Source organism: Artemia sp. Qi Xiang Cuo, chromosome 15, assembly GCF_049724085.1.
Source record: "Artemia sp. Qi Xiang Cuo chromosome 15, ASM4972408v1, whole genome shotgun sequence".
NCBI lineage: Eukaryota > Metazoa > Arthropoda > Branchiopoda > Anostraca > Artemiidae > Artemia > Artemia sp. Qi Xiang Cuo.
In genome coordinates, this window is record NC_142808.1 from 61,391,962 (window position 1) to 61,409,130 (window position 17,169).

The 17,169-nt window shown below is 32.1% G+C and overlaps 2 protein-coding genes across 4 annotated transcripts in view; both read left to right on the forward strand.

Annotated features, from left to right (window-relative positions):
- LOC148943950 (uncharacterized) overlaps positions 1 to 17,169 on the forward strand; it is a 628,351-nt gene that overhangs the window by 273,349 nt on the left and 337,833 nt on the right. The window lies entirely within an intron of this gene.
- The window catches only part of LOC148943954 (uncharacterized), a 33,602-nt gene that overhangs the window by 5,683 nt on the left and 10,750 nt on the right, over positions 1 to 17,169 (forward strand). Inside the window, exons 3-5 of the mRNA XM_089101757.1 lie at positions 2,398 to 2,542; positions 6,860 to 7,067; positions 7,109 to 7,980. Of these exons, the coding sequence (XP_088957883.1) occupies positions 2,398 to 2,542; positions 6,860 to 7,067; positions 7,109 to 7,980 (1,225 nt within the window). The remainder of the gene's footprint in view (positions 1 to 2,397; positions 2,543 to 6,859; positions 7,068 to 7,108; positions 7,981 to 17,169) is intronic.

Consider the following 17,169-nt stretch of genomic DNA (forward strand, 5'->3'; position numbering starts at 1 on the left):
GAGGATCTGTCCATGGGGGAAGGGACATTGTTATAAAGGGGGCGCCGGATTTCCCAGCATTATTTGAAAAAACGATCAGAAATTAAATGAAAAAAAAGTTTTTAACTTAAAGCCAAGAGCAACATCAAAACTTAAAATGAACAGAAAATATTACGTTTATGATCGGGTCCGCCCCCAAATCAAAACATCGCTATTCAAGCTCAATATTTTTTAGTATTTTCATAAGAGCTGTTTATTATAATTAACGGCGTTTGTGATCAAGGGGTCATTTTTGAAGAATTGGAACAAAATTTGAACTTTAGCGTAAAGAGCGAGGTATTGACTAGGGGGGGGGGGGGTGAAACCCTTAATATACGCATTAAAAATATATGAATGTAGAAGTTCGTTACGTAATTTAATTCGTAAGTTGCGTATATTTATTACTAATAAAAACGTTCCTACATAAGATTGAACAACTTTCGAGAAAGCCATTTAACCAAAAAAAAGTAAAATGAATGTGCAAATTTTGTTTTAATTATTCATGTACGGTGAGTCAAAATAAAAACCTGCATTACTTCAAAAACGTTCAAAAATTAAATAAAAAAAACCAAGTTTTTTTTTAACTGACAGTAAGGAGCAACATAAAAAATTAAAACGAATATAAATTATTCCGTATATGTAAGGGGCTTTCCCCTCCTCACTCTTTACGCTAAAGTTTTTAACTGTTATAAAAAATATAGTTGTGAGAAAGAGTCAAACCTTAGCGTAAAGAGTGAGGCTCTGGATGGCAGTGACGAAGGTATATTTGAAAATAATAGCGTTTTAAAATTAGTTTGAAAAGGAAAATTCCTCAATTCACGCATCGCCCAACCCAACTAAAGTACTCATCTTCCATTATCCCACACACTCCACTGAAGTATTGATTTACTGCATGCCATATTGATCCCTCCAAATTTCAAAAGAAAAGTAAGATACAAGTTGCAGGCAAGGCCACTGATAGAGAATTGATCTCCGAAACTGCAGTCCCACATACTCTGAGTCACAAACCTGGAGCTCGTAGTATCAATTTACTTTCATCCCAGGGCATAATGAACGTTATATAATCATTTATCAGGTTTTATTATTTGTTCAACTCTATTTGTTTTATTATTTGTTCAACTCAATGCTAGTCAAGTAACAGTTGAGCTTGGTCGATCCCATAATGCAACTTTAAGCAACCATGACTAAATAAAATAAGAAACATTACTGGAGAATCTCAAATACCCAAAATTTTCTGGAGAATCTCACCTTTTAAGTGACAAACTTCGATTTTTTACACCCTTTTCATTAATCATATATCTACTTTCATCCCAATATGAGGTTCTTTAACTTTCTTTGCAAACTTACAATTAAAAAAAATTCTAGGGAAATTGCAAAATCTGTTTAATTGCATGGAAAATACAAGATTATGAAGTTTAAATGCCTAGAATAGGAAACAACACATCACCAAAAACATTTCTAACATTCTTTTACCTTGAAAAATAGAATGAGATCACTCAGGGAAATCTATTACCACAATATAGTTTAGATAGTCTAATTGAAAGGTAATACTGCTTTTATTTCGATTATAAAATATCCAATAAGTGTTGCAAGCGTGCAATAAGTGATCACCATATCATGATCCTTTCCTCCTAAAATAAGTTGTTGTAAGAATGTATTTACCCCACTCTGGTATCCGAGTGACTCATGATATTAAAACAGAAAAACGATCACAAAGAGACAAGTGGCAAAGGACCTTGTTTAAATAGAAAAATAACGTCGTAACCTCACACCGGCTTTTATGATATAAATGCATGAGATCTTTGTGCAACGGTACCTTCACCACTGTGATTATGGGCGTTTTGAATATTTCTATAATACCTCTTTAAAGTTCTTCAGAAGCACTTCAGAAACTGTTGATTAGCATTGAATAAATTGTAAACTCAAAAGATGTTTGTGAAACTATAGAGTTTTGCTGCATTTTTTTAAATAAGCAAAAGTTAGCTAATAAGCCAAAGGTAGAAGCACAGTAATTTGTACTTATTCGTTGCCAGTCCCCAAAGGGCAGTTCTCAGTATGCATAAATTGGTTAGCTCTAGTCATTTCTATTTCCAAAAATTAATTAGATGTCATTTGGATGTGAAAATTTATGAATAAAGTGTCAAATCATGAAATTGGTTTTCTATTAACCAAATTACCTTTCATTGATTATCACGGTTGCATCAAATTATAACGCTTAAATTTGTTCAGGTCTGATGTTTAGTGTTATTTTTCACGCTTGTAGTCTGTTTTTTTTTTCTTTAGAGGATTTCATTATTTATTGGTAAATTATTTAGGATATTTAATCCTACTTTTATTATTTTCTGTCTCTTTGTTTATTTTTAATTTTTATTGTTGAAGCTGGAGATACTTCATCAATTGGAGCTGAAACAATCAAAGACGATCCTATCATCTGAGCATCAACAGCTACCTGTGGGTGCTGCATCCAGAATAACCAGTTTAACATCTGAATCGGACTCCCGAAGTCTGGACAACAATGACGAAGGTATATTTGAAACTATTAGTTTTGTGAACTTATTTTGAAAAGCAAATATTTTGTCAAACATGGTATGTTTTTGTAAATTTTACAAGCATAACATTAACAATATGTCAAGCAGTATCAACAGCATAATTCAAATTCAAGCATTTATTAATCTCCAAAATTGGAAAGTATAAATAAAAATAAAAATGAACAAACTGACCACTTAAATATATATAAAATATATATATATATATATATATATATATATATATATATATATATATATATATATATATATATAAATACAGGCCAATATACACAAACCTAAATTATACCAATAATACTTAATTACATTTTATTTATAACATTGTAAATTTTAACATAAACAAGCATGAAATCTAAAAAAATGAATTATTGGAAATAATATCAACCAGCTAAAGAAAATAAATATTCTAATTTCAATAATTTAAAAAAATTCCAAAGTCGGTCTGTAGGAAATTGATGGCCCTAGCAAATTAATTTTTTCTGCTTCCTATACGTTATCACAATTTGATCTTTCATACTATATTCTTGTATAACTGATGACGTAGAATTAAATTTTAAAAGTCGACATAAAACTTTCCAAAATTAAAAAAGTTGTTTTTCTGAAGAATTAGAAGAACTAAAATATAGTAACCATACTAAATATAGAAGAACTTGATATTAAAAACATGAGTTAATGACTTTCTAGTCCAAATATTCCTCGAGAGGAATTACCCTGCCAAAACTTGCAGAGATACAAGAAAGGACGAATTTTATTATATTTGTTTGACAAAGGGATAGCAAAGGACCATAAGGAATATCTAAATAAAGAAAAAAAATAGTTAAACTTCCTTTTTAAGTAACTAAAAAGTTAAACCAGTAAAGAGTGTGGATTTAGGTACCAAAGTGGACATGTATCTTATATTTAAGCCAGAATGGAAACAGATTCAGTGCAATAGTTTTTATTTACATTTAGCAGAACATTAACATTTTATTTTTTAAACATCTTTTTTTTTAGAATTCAAAAATAAAAGATCTCAAAACCGATCAAAAATAGCGTCAGATTCAAATGCAACTAATCTAATTAAAATTTGCATCATTGCATACCTCTCCTCCTTATTGAAAACAGGAGAATACATTTTTGCATTGGTTGTGTAGGTCGTAGCTCGTAGGTTGTTAAAGTTTTTTCCCTCTGTAAGTTTTTTTTGTAAATGTCGAAAGTCCTGATATCATTTGATAGTTGAGTGTCAGTTTTAGTCATTCATCCAAGCACATTTTTGAAATTTATTTTGAATTTTTATAGTGAAAAACGTATTGTAAACATGAAATAAAGGTAAAATATCCAATTTTTAAGCAAGTTTAAATAATTCTCTGTCGAAAATTCTGAGTTATTTTGTATTTCCGACACAATGAATCTACAGATCAAGCTCAGCGTGCCGCCGAGCTTGCATCAGCGCGCTGACGCCGCCGCTGATTCTATCGGCGGTGGCGTCACTAATACGCCGCCGTTTTTTTTTTCTTTTTTGCTTATTGATATTGACCTCCGGGCTTCAACCGTCATTCCGGCTAATCTGTTTCTTAAAGATAAATACTGTCATCTTGGGCTCGCCGTGTATATCGGTTCGTAGGAAGGAGAAGAAGAAATTTTTCTTGAAATAAAAATTCTACCTTCCACTTTAAAATTCTGTTCATTTTTCTTTCTGATTTTTTGGATGAAAAGAGGTAGGTAAAAGAGCATTAGGCAATTCAGGATGTTATCATAGGAAGCGCAGTCGCGCTGCCTAAGTAAAGAACAATGTTGGCACAATGCAATATTATTATTTTTTTTTTTCTAGACCAGGGCCAATCGTATAGAAGAAGTTTTCGTAGAAAATTCAAAAAGGGCTCATTAGATTGGAAATTGAAATAGCTAGTGCCCTTTTTAATGGTCGAAAGTGATTGGAAGGCAGCTAACATTCCCTTCCGCGCCCAACATTGCCCAAACACATCCAATCAAAATTCTAAGATAGCCATTTTGTTCAGAGTAACTGATTTCCAGAGTGCAAATTATGTTCTGGCCTTGGGAAGGCATAGGGGTTTCGAACCCAACTTATGTTAATTTTTGCTCGTTTTGAGTTTGACTCTGTTATTTATTGTAATTTCTGTTCGTTTTGGGTGCTCTATGGCTCCAGGCAGAGTAAATAAACTCACTTTTGTTACATCAATTGTAACTGAAGTGAGGTAACCACTGATTTAAAATTGTTGGTGTTGTTAAGCCATGGTATCTTGAGTTTTATACTGTATTTTTTCGTTATTGTATTTTTTTTCACTTCCTTTTCGTATGTATTTGATGAACAGGAGATGTTTGAACTTCAAACTTCGAAAGTTATGCACACATTAGCCGAAATCATTAACAAGAAGAAAATGACTAAACACTGGATTTTAAAGGAACAATGCGACGTTAAACATAAACAAAAAATAAGTTTCCCTATGTGTCTAGTGGCTAAAAATGAGAATTCTACTTGGTCTGATCGACGGTGAACGTAAACACTTTCCGCACGGCCCAACAAATTCCTGTTTTGTCACATTGTTCTTGTATATTTTTAGCTAACCATTTAAAAATCCTTACTAAAATTGAGTTGAGGTTGAACGTGCTTGGTGAAGTGGAATTTTTATTATTATTTTTAATCAGAAAAATCGGCGCGCCTTGGCGCGCCGCCGGTCAAAAATTGGCGGTGGGCCGCCAAAAAATTTCGGCGCGCCCGGTGGCGCGCTTCCGCGGATACTAAATCACACATTCGCCGCCGTCATGTCGGCGTCGCGCGGCTTCGGGGACTAGTCACAGCATTAGATCTTTGAAGGGGATCATAAACCCCAGGCCCAATGGAGTATTTGAAATCCAATGCTTAGTCTATTTCTCTGTTGTTTTTTTTTATAAAATTGTCTATGGTAGCGTCAAAATAAAGTGCAATGTAGCAACTGAAAATTGTGTCAGCTATTATGCTTTCTTCTTTAAACCTTCTCTCGTCCTTACTCAGAATTTTGCAAAGATCAGACTCAATAAAGTTGCTGATTATTATTTTCCAGAGTTAAACACTACCGTTAGTGCTGCTAATGACTCACCGAAGCACCAAAACCCGTGAGGCCAACACCTCTACGCGAGCTCCTCTTCCATCCTAATTTATTCTAAGCCTCCCTGTTTGAGCCCTCCCAGGACGTTCCCATTTCCCTGAAATCATCCCTTAGGAGGTCCTCCCACCCTAACCGCAGACGACTCGCTATCTGTTTAACTCTAGACTGTTGACCGAAAAGAACAATCTTTTGCAATCAGTCATCTTTCAGCCACAGATCGTGCCTTAACCATCTTAACCTTTATCTCAATTTTAGTCCTAGAAAGCGGGATTAAACTGAACTTTTCTTACAGCCTATCGTTTGAAATAAAATCAGTCGGTCAGGTACCCTAAACAATCAATTGGCAATTTTTCTGGAAAACATATAGCAAATCTTCCTCCGTTTTTCGGAGCACCAATACTCCATAACCATATTTGACCACTGTCATCATTAGAGCTTCCAATATTCTAATTATGGTTTGAAGACATCTCTTCTTATTGTTCTAAATTTTTTTCAACTTTGAAAAAGTACCCTGAGTCTTGGTTATTCTACTTCATCATCAATGCACCCGCCATCTTTACTAATAATACTACCAAGGTAAGTAAAGCTGTCTACTTGATCGACCTTTTCGATACCCAAAGTCCCTTTTTTTTCACTTATTCTTATCCTTATTGACTTATTGTTCTTAATGTTAATTTTTAAAACTATTATAGCACCATGAAATTGCAAAATCTCTGGAATTTAATTCAATTTGCTCACTTTTTCATCTAGGATGTTCAAATCATCAGCGTAATCTATTTCTTGGAAATTTATACTTACCCATTTAATTCCGTGTTCTTCCATTGCCTTTCCTGTGCTCTATAAGACAAATTTCAGTTTGTGCTCTATAATGTGCTCTATAACATCAATTTAGTTTAAAACTAAGTTTTCTTCAGAAATCACGGTGAAATGGGGAAAGGGGGGCATTTTTCCCTGTAGACCCCCATTTTAGAACTTCTTAATTATTTTCTGCTGTCTACGAGTTTATTGATACAATGGCCTTCCTAATTTATGGAACGTTGCCGTTGAATTAGTTTTCCGAGTGAAATAATGATATTGTTTCAATTTAAAGTGGCAGGTAGTGTAGATCCAAAACAGGTTACAGCTATAGAATGTTCACCTTGCATTGATTTCTAATTATTGAATCGTTTACACCTTATTTGATTTTAATAAAACTATTTTTTATTTTAGAGATAATTCATTCTACTGTGTGCAGTTTTGATGGTGTGGATCAACCAAAACTCTTAACATTTAGTCAAGATTTGGTTATATATGGTCATTTTTCACCAAGCGTGTCTGAGCTAGAACGATCGGGAAGTTCATCACTAGATGTTACACAGAACCCTTCTCATGTGAGCAATTTGAAAAGGCATCAAACAGTGCACACTGGGGAGAAACTGTTTGAATGTGAGGTCTGTGAAAAAACTTTTCTCGGTCAAGCAATTTGATTAACCATCAAAGAGTACATACTTGTGAGAAACCGTTTAAGTGTGATATATGTGAGAAAACTTTTTCTGAGTCAGGCAGTTTGATTAGGCATAAAAGAGTACACACTGGTGAGAAACCTGTTAAGTGTGATATATGTGATAAAAATTTTTCTCAGTCAAGCAATTTGATTAAGCACCAAAGAATACACACTGGTGAGAAACCTTTTAAGTGTGATAGATGTGATAAAACTTTTTCTGTGTCTAGCAGTTTGATTATGCACCAAAGAGTACATACTGGTGAGAAACCATTTAAGTGTGATATATGTGATAAAACTTTTTCTCTTTCAGGCAGTTTGATTAAGCACCAAAGAGTACATACTGGTGAGAAACCATTTAAGTGTGATATATGTGAGAAAACTTTTTCTCGGTCAAGCAATTTGATTAACCACCAAAGAGTACATACTGGTGAGAAACCATTTAAGTGTGATATATGTGAAAAAGCTTTTACTGATTCAAGCCATTTGACTGGACACCATAGAGTACATACTGGAGAGAAACCGTTTAAGTGTGATATATGTGAGAAAACTTTTTCTGGGTCATGCAGTTTGATTAGGCACCAAAGAGTACACACTGAGGAAAAACCGTTTAATTGTGAGGTCTGTGACAAAACTTTTTCTCGGTCAATCCATTTGATTAACCACCAAAGAGTACATACTGGTGAGAAACCGTTTAAGTGTGATATATGTAGGAAAACTTTTTCTGAGTCAAGCAATTTGATTAAGCACCGAAAACTACATACTGGTGAGAAACCGTTTAAGTGTGATATATGTAATAAAACTTTTTCTCGGTCAGGCAATTTGATTCAGCACCAAAGAGTACATACTGGTGAGAAGCCATTTAATTGTGACATATGCAAAAGAGAATATTCTTCTAAATTTAATCTTAACAATCATATAACAACCCATTTATAATCTACAATAACAACCCCTGTGGTCTAGCTGAACCCTATTGTAAACTGATCCTCTGTTTTGTTGTTACTCATTCACATATTTTTGTTAGTTCATTATTGATTTGTTGAATATTTCTGTTCATTTCTTTTGTGAGTATCTTTTGTGTTTTGTTTTAACTTGTTCCTTTCTATGGTTATGAATACCAACCCCCCCTCCCAAATTTGTCGCTGTATGTATCTATGTTTGATTAAACACCCCAGTAAAATCTATTTTATTTTTCTTATAATTTTTTCTCTCCTTTTTTAAAATCTTTTTACTTATTATTGGGATTCAAATATTGTAAAAAAAAAATACGTATGTAGTTTTTGGTCTGTCCTCAGAGAAGTAAATCCTTAAAACTATGATTGTCACTAGGATTTCTAATCAAGAGATAAGAGGGGGATTTCTGGTCATTAGGATTGTTCCAATGCGGCGAGGTCCTTATGAGTGATTATTATAGCCTTAGGGAAACCACTACAGAAGTAAAGAAAAGATAAATATTGGTTTGTTCGAGTGTTGTCATTGGTAAAATTGGGTATTTTGCCGTACTTTTACGGACCCTCTTAAAATTGGTACTTTACCTATTTATATATTTAAAATACTATACTGACATATTTTACGGCGCTTAATAGTTAACATTGTACAAAACTACCCAAAAGGCTGGAAAAAAAGGTTTGGGTATTATATTGTTATTGTTAAGTCTTCTGGATACAGAGCAGGGAGAAAGAATGAAATATAATTGCCTCAATTAATTAATGAACATTTTACATGCAATTTACAATTTATTATCCACTAAAAAAGTTTCAGAAACCATTTGATCTTTTGAACAAAAGAACAAAGATGTTATCATTTGATCTGTGGGTCTGCAGCAATGTTACCCAGTCTAATCTGGTTTCTCTCCTCTCTTTTGGATGGAAGATGGGATGGACCCACATTTTTCTCTTCTTTCTGAAAAAAGCAGGGTATTAATTGAGGTCAGTATTATTTCTTCTGCTAATCAGAGGTCTAAATTGATTTGGATAGGAAGAAGTACTTTATGCAGACTATTGCTCAATACCTGGTTTGCCTGGTATGAAAGACCCCACTCAAATGTAACATTACTAAATACCACAAGGTTTGAACCTTAACGTTACATCTTCACAAAGCTTCTGATCCCTCAAAATAGCGAAAACAAAGCTATTGCTTCTTAGAAAAAAACAGTCTGACTAGAAAAAATATGGTAATAGAATTTATCTTGAAATTTAGAGTCAGAAATGGATCTCATTGAATCTAAAGTCATTCAATATACCAGGTGGTCCAAATGCATTAATAATGTAATTTTGCTGTCATCTAGCAATTACTAGTGAACACAAAAAGAACCCAGTTTATATTTTTATTCAATTAGTGATAGTTGATTGTTACCAAAATGAGTTAGTAATTAAAAACTTATTAATTAGATTAATAATTTCATAGTAGAATAAAAAAAGAGGTTTGCAAAAGAGAAAAAAAAACCAGCCTAAGAAGTAAGATCAAAGTCCTCAAATCTACCATAATATTGTTTTCTTTCAAAAGACATAAGATTAAAATTTATTAGAAATCAGAAACTCTAGTGCTCCTTTTAAGATTCAAAAGTAAAACAGTGGTAGGAAGCAGGGGCATCCCGAGGGGGGGGGGGCGGGGAGGCAAACCATAATATTACTTTCTTTCCAAAGAAATAAGATCTGAACACACTGATTAGCAAAATACATAACCAAAGCTATTTCTGATATATTTTTTCACCTAAATCAACAGCTTTCCAAGATAGCAAGAAGCCCCTGATATAGAAATTTGCCTAAAAATTTTATAATTTATAAAATTGCTAGGACACTTTATTTTTCATTGTTGCTTGAACAGCAATTGCCAATCACCCAGTAAGAAGAAGTACAGTTGGGGCTGTTGAGAAGGAAATACTACAGGGTGGTAGGGTAGACTAGAGTTGAAATTAAAAAAAGACTGTATACCTATTATCTTGTAATTTAAAGAATTTTAACTACGTAAAAATTTTGCTTACAGATTTGCGCAAAAGAAAAAAAAGGTTTATATATGCTCAACATGGATACATGCATATATGTTGTACCGGGAGCCTGATGGCTTCACCTCCATGTCCCGCCGCTTGACACGGCCTGGCACGGTTCACATTGTGGTCTTGTCAAACACATTTGATTGTTTAGGCAAGTCTGATTACAACGTCTAACAACGAGTCTACTAAGCTTGAAACTTGGTTTTCTTTTTTAAGGTTTTTGAATTGTTGTAATCCATTGTTCAAATATATAAAAATAAACCAATAAACCAACATTGTTCAAAAATCAACAAAGACAGACACTTCAGACAAGCAAACACACAAAGACAAACACTTTAGACATACATACCAACAAAGACAGACCCTTCAGACATTTAAACCAACAAAGACAAACACTTCAGACTTGCAAACCAACAAAGACAGACACTTCACATATACAAACCAACAAAGACAGACACTTCAGACATACAAACAAACAAATACAGAAACTTCAGACAAGCAAGCGAACAAAGACAGACACTTTAGACATACAAACAAACACATACAGCAACTTCAGACAAGCAAGCACACAAAGACAAACTCTTCAGACATACAAACCAACAAAGACAAACGCTTCACACATACAAACAGACAAAGACAAGCACTTCAGATATACAAACCATCAAAGACAGACACTTAAGCCGTACAAACATGGAAAGACATTCACTTTACACATGCAAACCAACAAAGACAGAGACTTCTAACATACAAACAGAGAAAGAAAGTCACTTTAGAAATACAAACCAACAAAGACAGACACTTCAGACACAAAAAAAGAGAAAGACAGACACTTTAGACATACAATCAGATAAAGACAAGCACTTTAGACATACAAAGCATCAAAGACAGACACTTTAGACATACAAACAGAGAAAGACAGTCACTTCAGACATAGAAACATAGAAAGACATAAACTTTAGACATACTAACAGAGAAAGACAGTCACTTCAGACATACAAACAAACAAAAACAAACACTTCAGACATACAAACAGAGAAAGACAGACACTTTAGACATACAAACAAAGAAATATAACCTTGTCACTGGTACATTCTGAAAATCTTTCAAAGTTCAATTTGGATTTTTTTTCATTGAAATGCAAGAGTTGGAATATTTCAGTAGTGTTCTGTCATGGTGTATCTTGTCACTGTTAAACTCTCTTGATGTTTCAAAGTTCATTTTGGATTGTTTTTTTCATTGAAATATAAGAGTTGGAATACTTCAGTAGTTTTTCGTCGTGATTTACCTTATCACTGTTACATTCTCTTTATGTTTCAAAGTTCTTTTGAATTTTTTTTTCATTGAAATATAAGAGTTGGAATATTTCAGTAGTTTTTTGTCGTGGTTTACCTTATCGCAATTAAACTTTCTTGATGTTAAAAAGTTCAGTTTAAATTGTTTTTTTTCATTGAAATATAAGAGATGTAATCCTTCATTATTTTTTTGTCGTGGTCTACATTTTTACTTTTAAATTATCTTGATGTTTAAAAGTTCTTTTGGTTTTTTTTTTAATTGAAATATAAGAGTTGGAATATTTCAGTTGTGTTTTGTCGTGGATTACCTTGTCACTGCTACATTCTGAAAATGTTTCAAAGTTCATTTGTATTTTTTTTTTCGTTGAAATGTAAGAGTTGGAATATTTCAGTAGTGTTTTGTCGTGTCACTGTTACATTATCTTTATGTTTAAAAGTTCAATTTGATTTTTTTTTTCGTTTAAATTTAAGAGTTGGTATATTTCAGTAGTATTTCGTCGTGATTTACCTTATCACTGTTACATTCTGAAGATGTTTCAAATTTAATTTTGGATTTTTTTTTCGTTGAAATCTAAGAGTTGGAATATTTCAGTAGTGTTTTGTCGTGGATTACCTTGTCACTGTTAAACTCTCTTTATGTTTCAAAGTTCATTTTGGATTTTTTTTTTTATTGAAATATAAGAGTTGGAATACTTCAGTAGTTTTTCGTCGTGGTTTACCTTATCACTGTTACATTCTCTTTATGTTTCAAAGTTCTTTTGAATTTTTTTTTATTGAAATATAAGAGTTGGAATACTTCAGTAGTTTTTCGTCATGGTTTACCTTATCACTGTTACATTCTCTTGATGTTTCAAAGTTCTTTTGGATTTTTTTTTTCATTGAAATATAAGTGTTAGAATATTTCAGTAGTTCTTTGTAGTGTTTAACATGTCATTGTTAAATTTCTTGATGTTTAAAAGTTAATTTTGGATTTTTTTTTTTAGTTGAAAGTAAAAGTTGGAATATTTAAGTTGTGTTTTGTCGTGGATTACATTGTCATTGTTACATTCTGAAAATGTTTCAAAGTTCATTTTGGATTTTTTCGTTGAAATGTAAGATTTGGAATATTTCAGTAGTGTTTTGTCGTGGTTTACCTTGTCACTGTTACATTCTCTTGATGTTTCAAAGTTCTTTTGGGTTTTTTTTTTCATTTAAATATAAGAGTTGGAATATTTCAGTTGTGTTTTGTCGTGGATTACCTTGTCACTGCTACAGTCTGAAAATGTTTCAAAGTTCATTTGGATTTTCTTTTTCGTTGAAATGTAAGAGTTGGAATATTTCAGTAGTGTTTTGTCGTGTCACTGTTAACTTATCTTGATGTTTCAAAGTTCAATTTGATTTTTTTTTTTCGTTAAAATTTAAGAGTTGGTATATTTCAGTAGTATTTCGTCGTGGTTTACCTTATCACTGTTACATTCTGAAGGTGTTTCAAAGTTCATTTAGGATTTTTTTCGTTGAAGTTTAAGAGTTGGAATATTTCAGTAGTGTTCTATCATGGTTTACCTTGTCACTGTTAAACTCTTTTGATGTTTCAAAGTTCATTTTGTATGTTTTTTTTCATCGAAATATGAGAGTTGGAATATTTCAGTAGTTTTTCGTCGTGGTTTACCTTATCACTGTTACATTCTCTTGATCTTTCAAATTTCTTTTGAATTTTTTTTTTATTGAAATATAAGAGTTGGAATACTTCAGTAGTTTTTCGTCATGGTTTACCTTATCACTGTTACATTCTCTTGATGTTTCAAAGTTCTTTTGGATTTTTTTTTCATTGAAATATAAGTGTTAGAATATTTTATTAGTGTTTTGTCGTGGTTTACCTTGTCATTGTTACATTCTCTTGATGTTCCAATGTTCATTTGGGGTTTTTTTTTCGTTGAAAGTAAAAGTTTAAATATTTCAGGAGTGTTTTGTCGTGGTTTACATTGTTACTGTTACATTCTGAAGGTGTTTCAAAGTTCATTTTGGATTTTTTTTCGTTGAAATGTAAGAGTTGGAATCTTTCAGTAGTGTTTTGTCATGGTTTACCATCTCACTGTTACATTCTGAAGATGTTTCAAAATACGGTTTGGACTTTTTCCGTTGAAATGCAAGAGTTGGAATATTTCAATGGTGTTTTGTCGTGGTTTACCTTGTCTCTGTTTCATTCTTAAGATGTTTCAAAGTTCATTTTGGATTTTTAGTTTCATTGAAATGTAAGAGTTTGAATATTTCAGTAGTGTTCTGTCATGGTTTACCTTGTCACTGTTAAACTCTCTTGATGTTTCAATGTTTATTTTGAATTTTTTTTTCATTGAAATATATGAGTTGGAATATTTCATTAGTGTTTTGTCGTGGTTTACCATGTTACTTTTACATTCTGAAGATGTTTCAAAGTTCATTTGGGAATTTTTTTTGTTGTAATGTAAGACTTGGAATATTTCAGTAGTGTTTTGTCGTGGTTTACCTTGGCACGGTTACATTCTGAAGATGTTTAAAGTTCATTTTAGATATTTCATTCCTTGAAATGTATGAGTTGGAATATTTCAGTAGTGTTTGTTGTGGTTTACCTAGTCACTGTTACATTCTGTTGATCTTTCAAAGTTCATTTTTGATTTTTTTTTTTGTTCAAATGCAAGAGTTAGATTATTTCAGTAGTAGTTAGATTATTTCAGTAGTGTTTTGTCGTGGTTTACCATGTCACTGTTACATTCTATTGATGTTTCAAAGTTAATTTTGGTTTTTTTTTTTTTTTTAATGTAAGAGTTGGAATATTTCAGTAGTGGTTTGTTGTGGTTTACCTTGTCACTGTTACATTTTCTTGATGTTTCACAGTTCATTTTAGATATTTTTCGTTGAAAAGCAAGAGTTTGTATATTTCAGTAGTGTTTCGTCGTGGTTTACCATGTCACTGTTACATTCTGAAGATGTTTCAAAGTTCATTTTGGATTTTTTATTTCGTTGAAATTTAAGAGTTGGAATATTTCATGAGTGTTTTGTCGTGGTTAACAAGCTTACTGTTACATTCTGAAGATGTTTCAAAGTTCATTTTGGACTTTTTTCGTTGCAATTTAAGAGTGGGAATATTTCAGTAGTGATTTGTCGTGGATCACCTTGTCACTGTTACATTCTGAAGATGTTTCAAAATTAATTTTGGATTTCTTATGTTGAAATGCAGGAGTTCGAATATTTCAATAGTGTTTCGTCTTGGTTTACCTTGTCTCTGTTTCATTCTTAAGATGTTTCAAAGTTCATTTTGGATGGTTTTCATTGAAATTTAAGAGTTGGAATATTTCAGTAGTGTTCTGTCATGGTTTACCTTGTCACTGCTAATCTCTCTTGATGTTTCAAATTTCATTTTTGATTTTTTTTTTTCATTGAAATATAAGAGTTGGAATATTTCAGTAGTGTTTGTCGTGGTTTACCTTGTCACTGTTAATTTTTCTTGATGTTTCAAAGTTCAATATGGATTTTTTTTTCGTTGAAATGTAAGAGTTGGTATATTTCAGTAATGTTTCGTCGTGGTTTACCTTATCACTGTTAAATTCTAAAGATGTTTCAAAGTTCGTTTTGTATTTTTTTCGTTGAAATGTAAGAGTTGGAATATTTCAGTAGTGTTTTGTCGTGGATTACCTTGTCACTCTTACATTCTGAAAATCTTTCAAAGTTCATTTTGGATTTTTTTCATTGAAATGTAAGAGTTGGAATATTTCAGTAGTGTTCTGTCATGATTTACCTTGTCACTGTTAAACTCTCTTGATGTTTCAAAGTTCATTTTGGATTTTTTTTTTTTTAATTTAAATATAAGAGTTGGAATTCTTCAGTAGTTTTTCGTCGTGGTTTACCTTATCACTGTTACATTCTCTTGACGTTTCAAAGTTCTTTTGGATTTTTTTTTCGTTAAAATGTAAGAGTGGGAATATTTCAGTATTTTTTTGTCGTGGTTTACCTTGTCACTGTTACATTCTCTTGATGTTTCAAAGTTCATTTAGATTTTTTTTTCGTTGAAATTTAAGCGTTGGAATATTTCAGTAGTGTTTTGTCGTGGTTTAACTTGTCACTGTTAGATTTTGAAAATGTTTCAAAGTTCATTTAGGATTTTTTTCGTTGAAATGTAAGATTTGGAATATTTCAATAGTATTTTGTCATGGTTTACCTTGTCACTGTTAAACTCTTTTGATGTTTCAAAGTTCATTTTGGATTGTTTTTTCATTGAAATGTAAGAGTTGGAATATTTCAGTAGTGTTTTGTCGTGGTTTACCATGTCACTGTTACATTCTGAAGGTGTTTCAAAGTTCATTTTGAATTTTTTTCGTTGAAATGTAAGAGTTGGAATATATCAGTAGTGTTTTATCATGGTTTACCTTGTCACTGTTATACTCTCTTGATGTTTTAAAGTTCATTTTAGATTGTTTTTTTTTCATTGAAATATAAGAGTTGGAATATTACAGTAGTGTTTTGTCGTGGTTTACCTTGTCACTGTTATATTCTCTTGATGTTTCAAAGTTCTTTTGGATGTTTTGTTCATTGAAATATAAGAGTTGGAATATTTCAGTAGTGTTTTGTCGTGGTTTACCTTGTCACTGTTACATTCTCTTGATGTTTCAAAGTTAATTTTGGATTTTTTTTCGTTGAAATGTAAGAGTTGGGAAATTTCAGTAGTGTTTTGTCATGGTTTATCATGTCACTGTTACATTCTGAAGATGTTTCAAAATTCATTTTGGATTTTTTTCGTTGAAATGCAAGAGATGGAAAATTTCAATAGTGTTTTGTCGTGGTTTACCTTGTCTCTGTTTCATTCTTAAGATTTTTCAAAGTTCATTTTGGATTTTTTTTTTTCATTGAAATGTAAGAGTTGGAATATTTCAGTAGTTTTTCGTCGTGGTTTACCTTATCACTGTTACATTCTCTTGATGTTTCAAAGTTCTTTTGGATTTTTTTTTTCGTTGAAGTGTAAGAGTTGGAATATTCCAGTAGTGTTTTGTCGTGGTTTATCTTGTCACTGTTACATTCTCTTGATGTTTCAAAGTTCATTTGGATTTTTTTTTTCGTCGAAATGTAAAACTTGGAATATTTCAGTAGTGTTTTGTCGTGGATTACCATGTCACTGTTACATTCTGAAAATGTTTCAAAGTTCATTTTGAATTTTTTTTTTCGTTGAAATGTAAGAGTTGGAATATTTCAATAGTGTTCTGTCATGGTTTACCTTGTCACTGTTAAACTCTTTTGATGTTTCAAAGTTCATTTTGGATTGTTTTTTTCATTGAAATATAAGAGTTGGAATATTTCAGTAGTTTTCGTCGTGGTTTACCTTATCACTGTTACATTCTGAAGGTGTTTCAAAGTTCATTTTGTATTTTTTTCGTTGAAATGTAAGAGTTGGAATATTTCAGTAGTGTTCTGTCATGGTTTACCTTGTCATTGTTAGACTCTCTTGATGTTTTAAAGTTCATTTTAGATTGTTTTTTTCATTGAAATATAAGAGTTGGAATATTACAGTAGTGTTTTGTCGTGGTTTACCTTGTCACTGTTATATTCTCTTGATGTTTCAAAGTTCTTTTGGATGTTTTTTTCATTGAAATGTCATAGTGGTCATATTTCAGTTGTGTTTCATCGTAGTCTACCTTGTCACTGTTACATTCTCTTGACGTTTCAATGTTCATTTGGATTTTTTTGTTTCGTTGAGTTGCAGGAGATGAATTATTTCAGTACTGATTCTTCGGGGTTTACCTTGTTACTG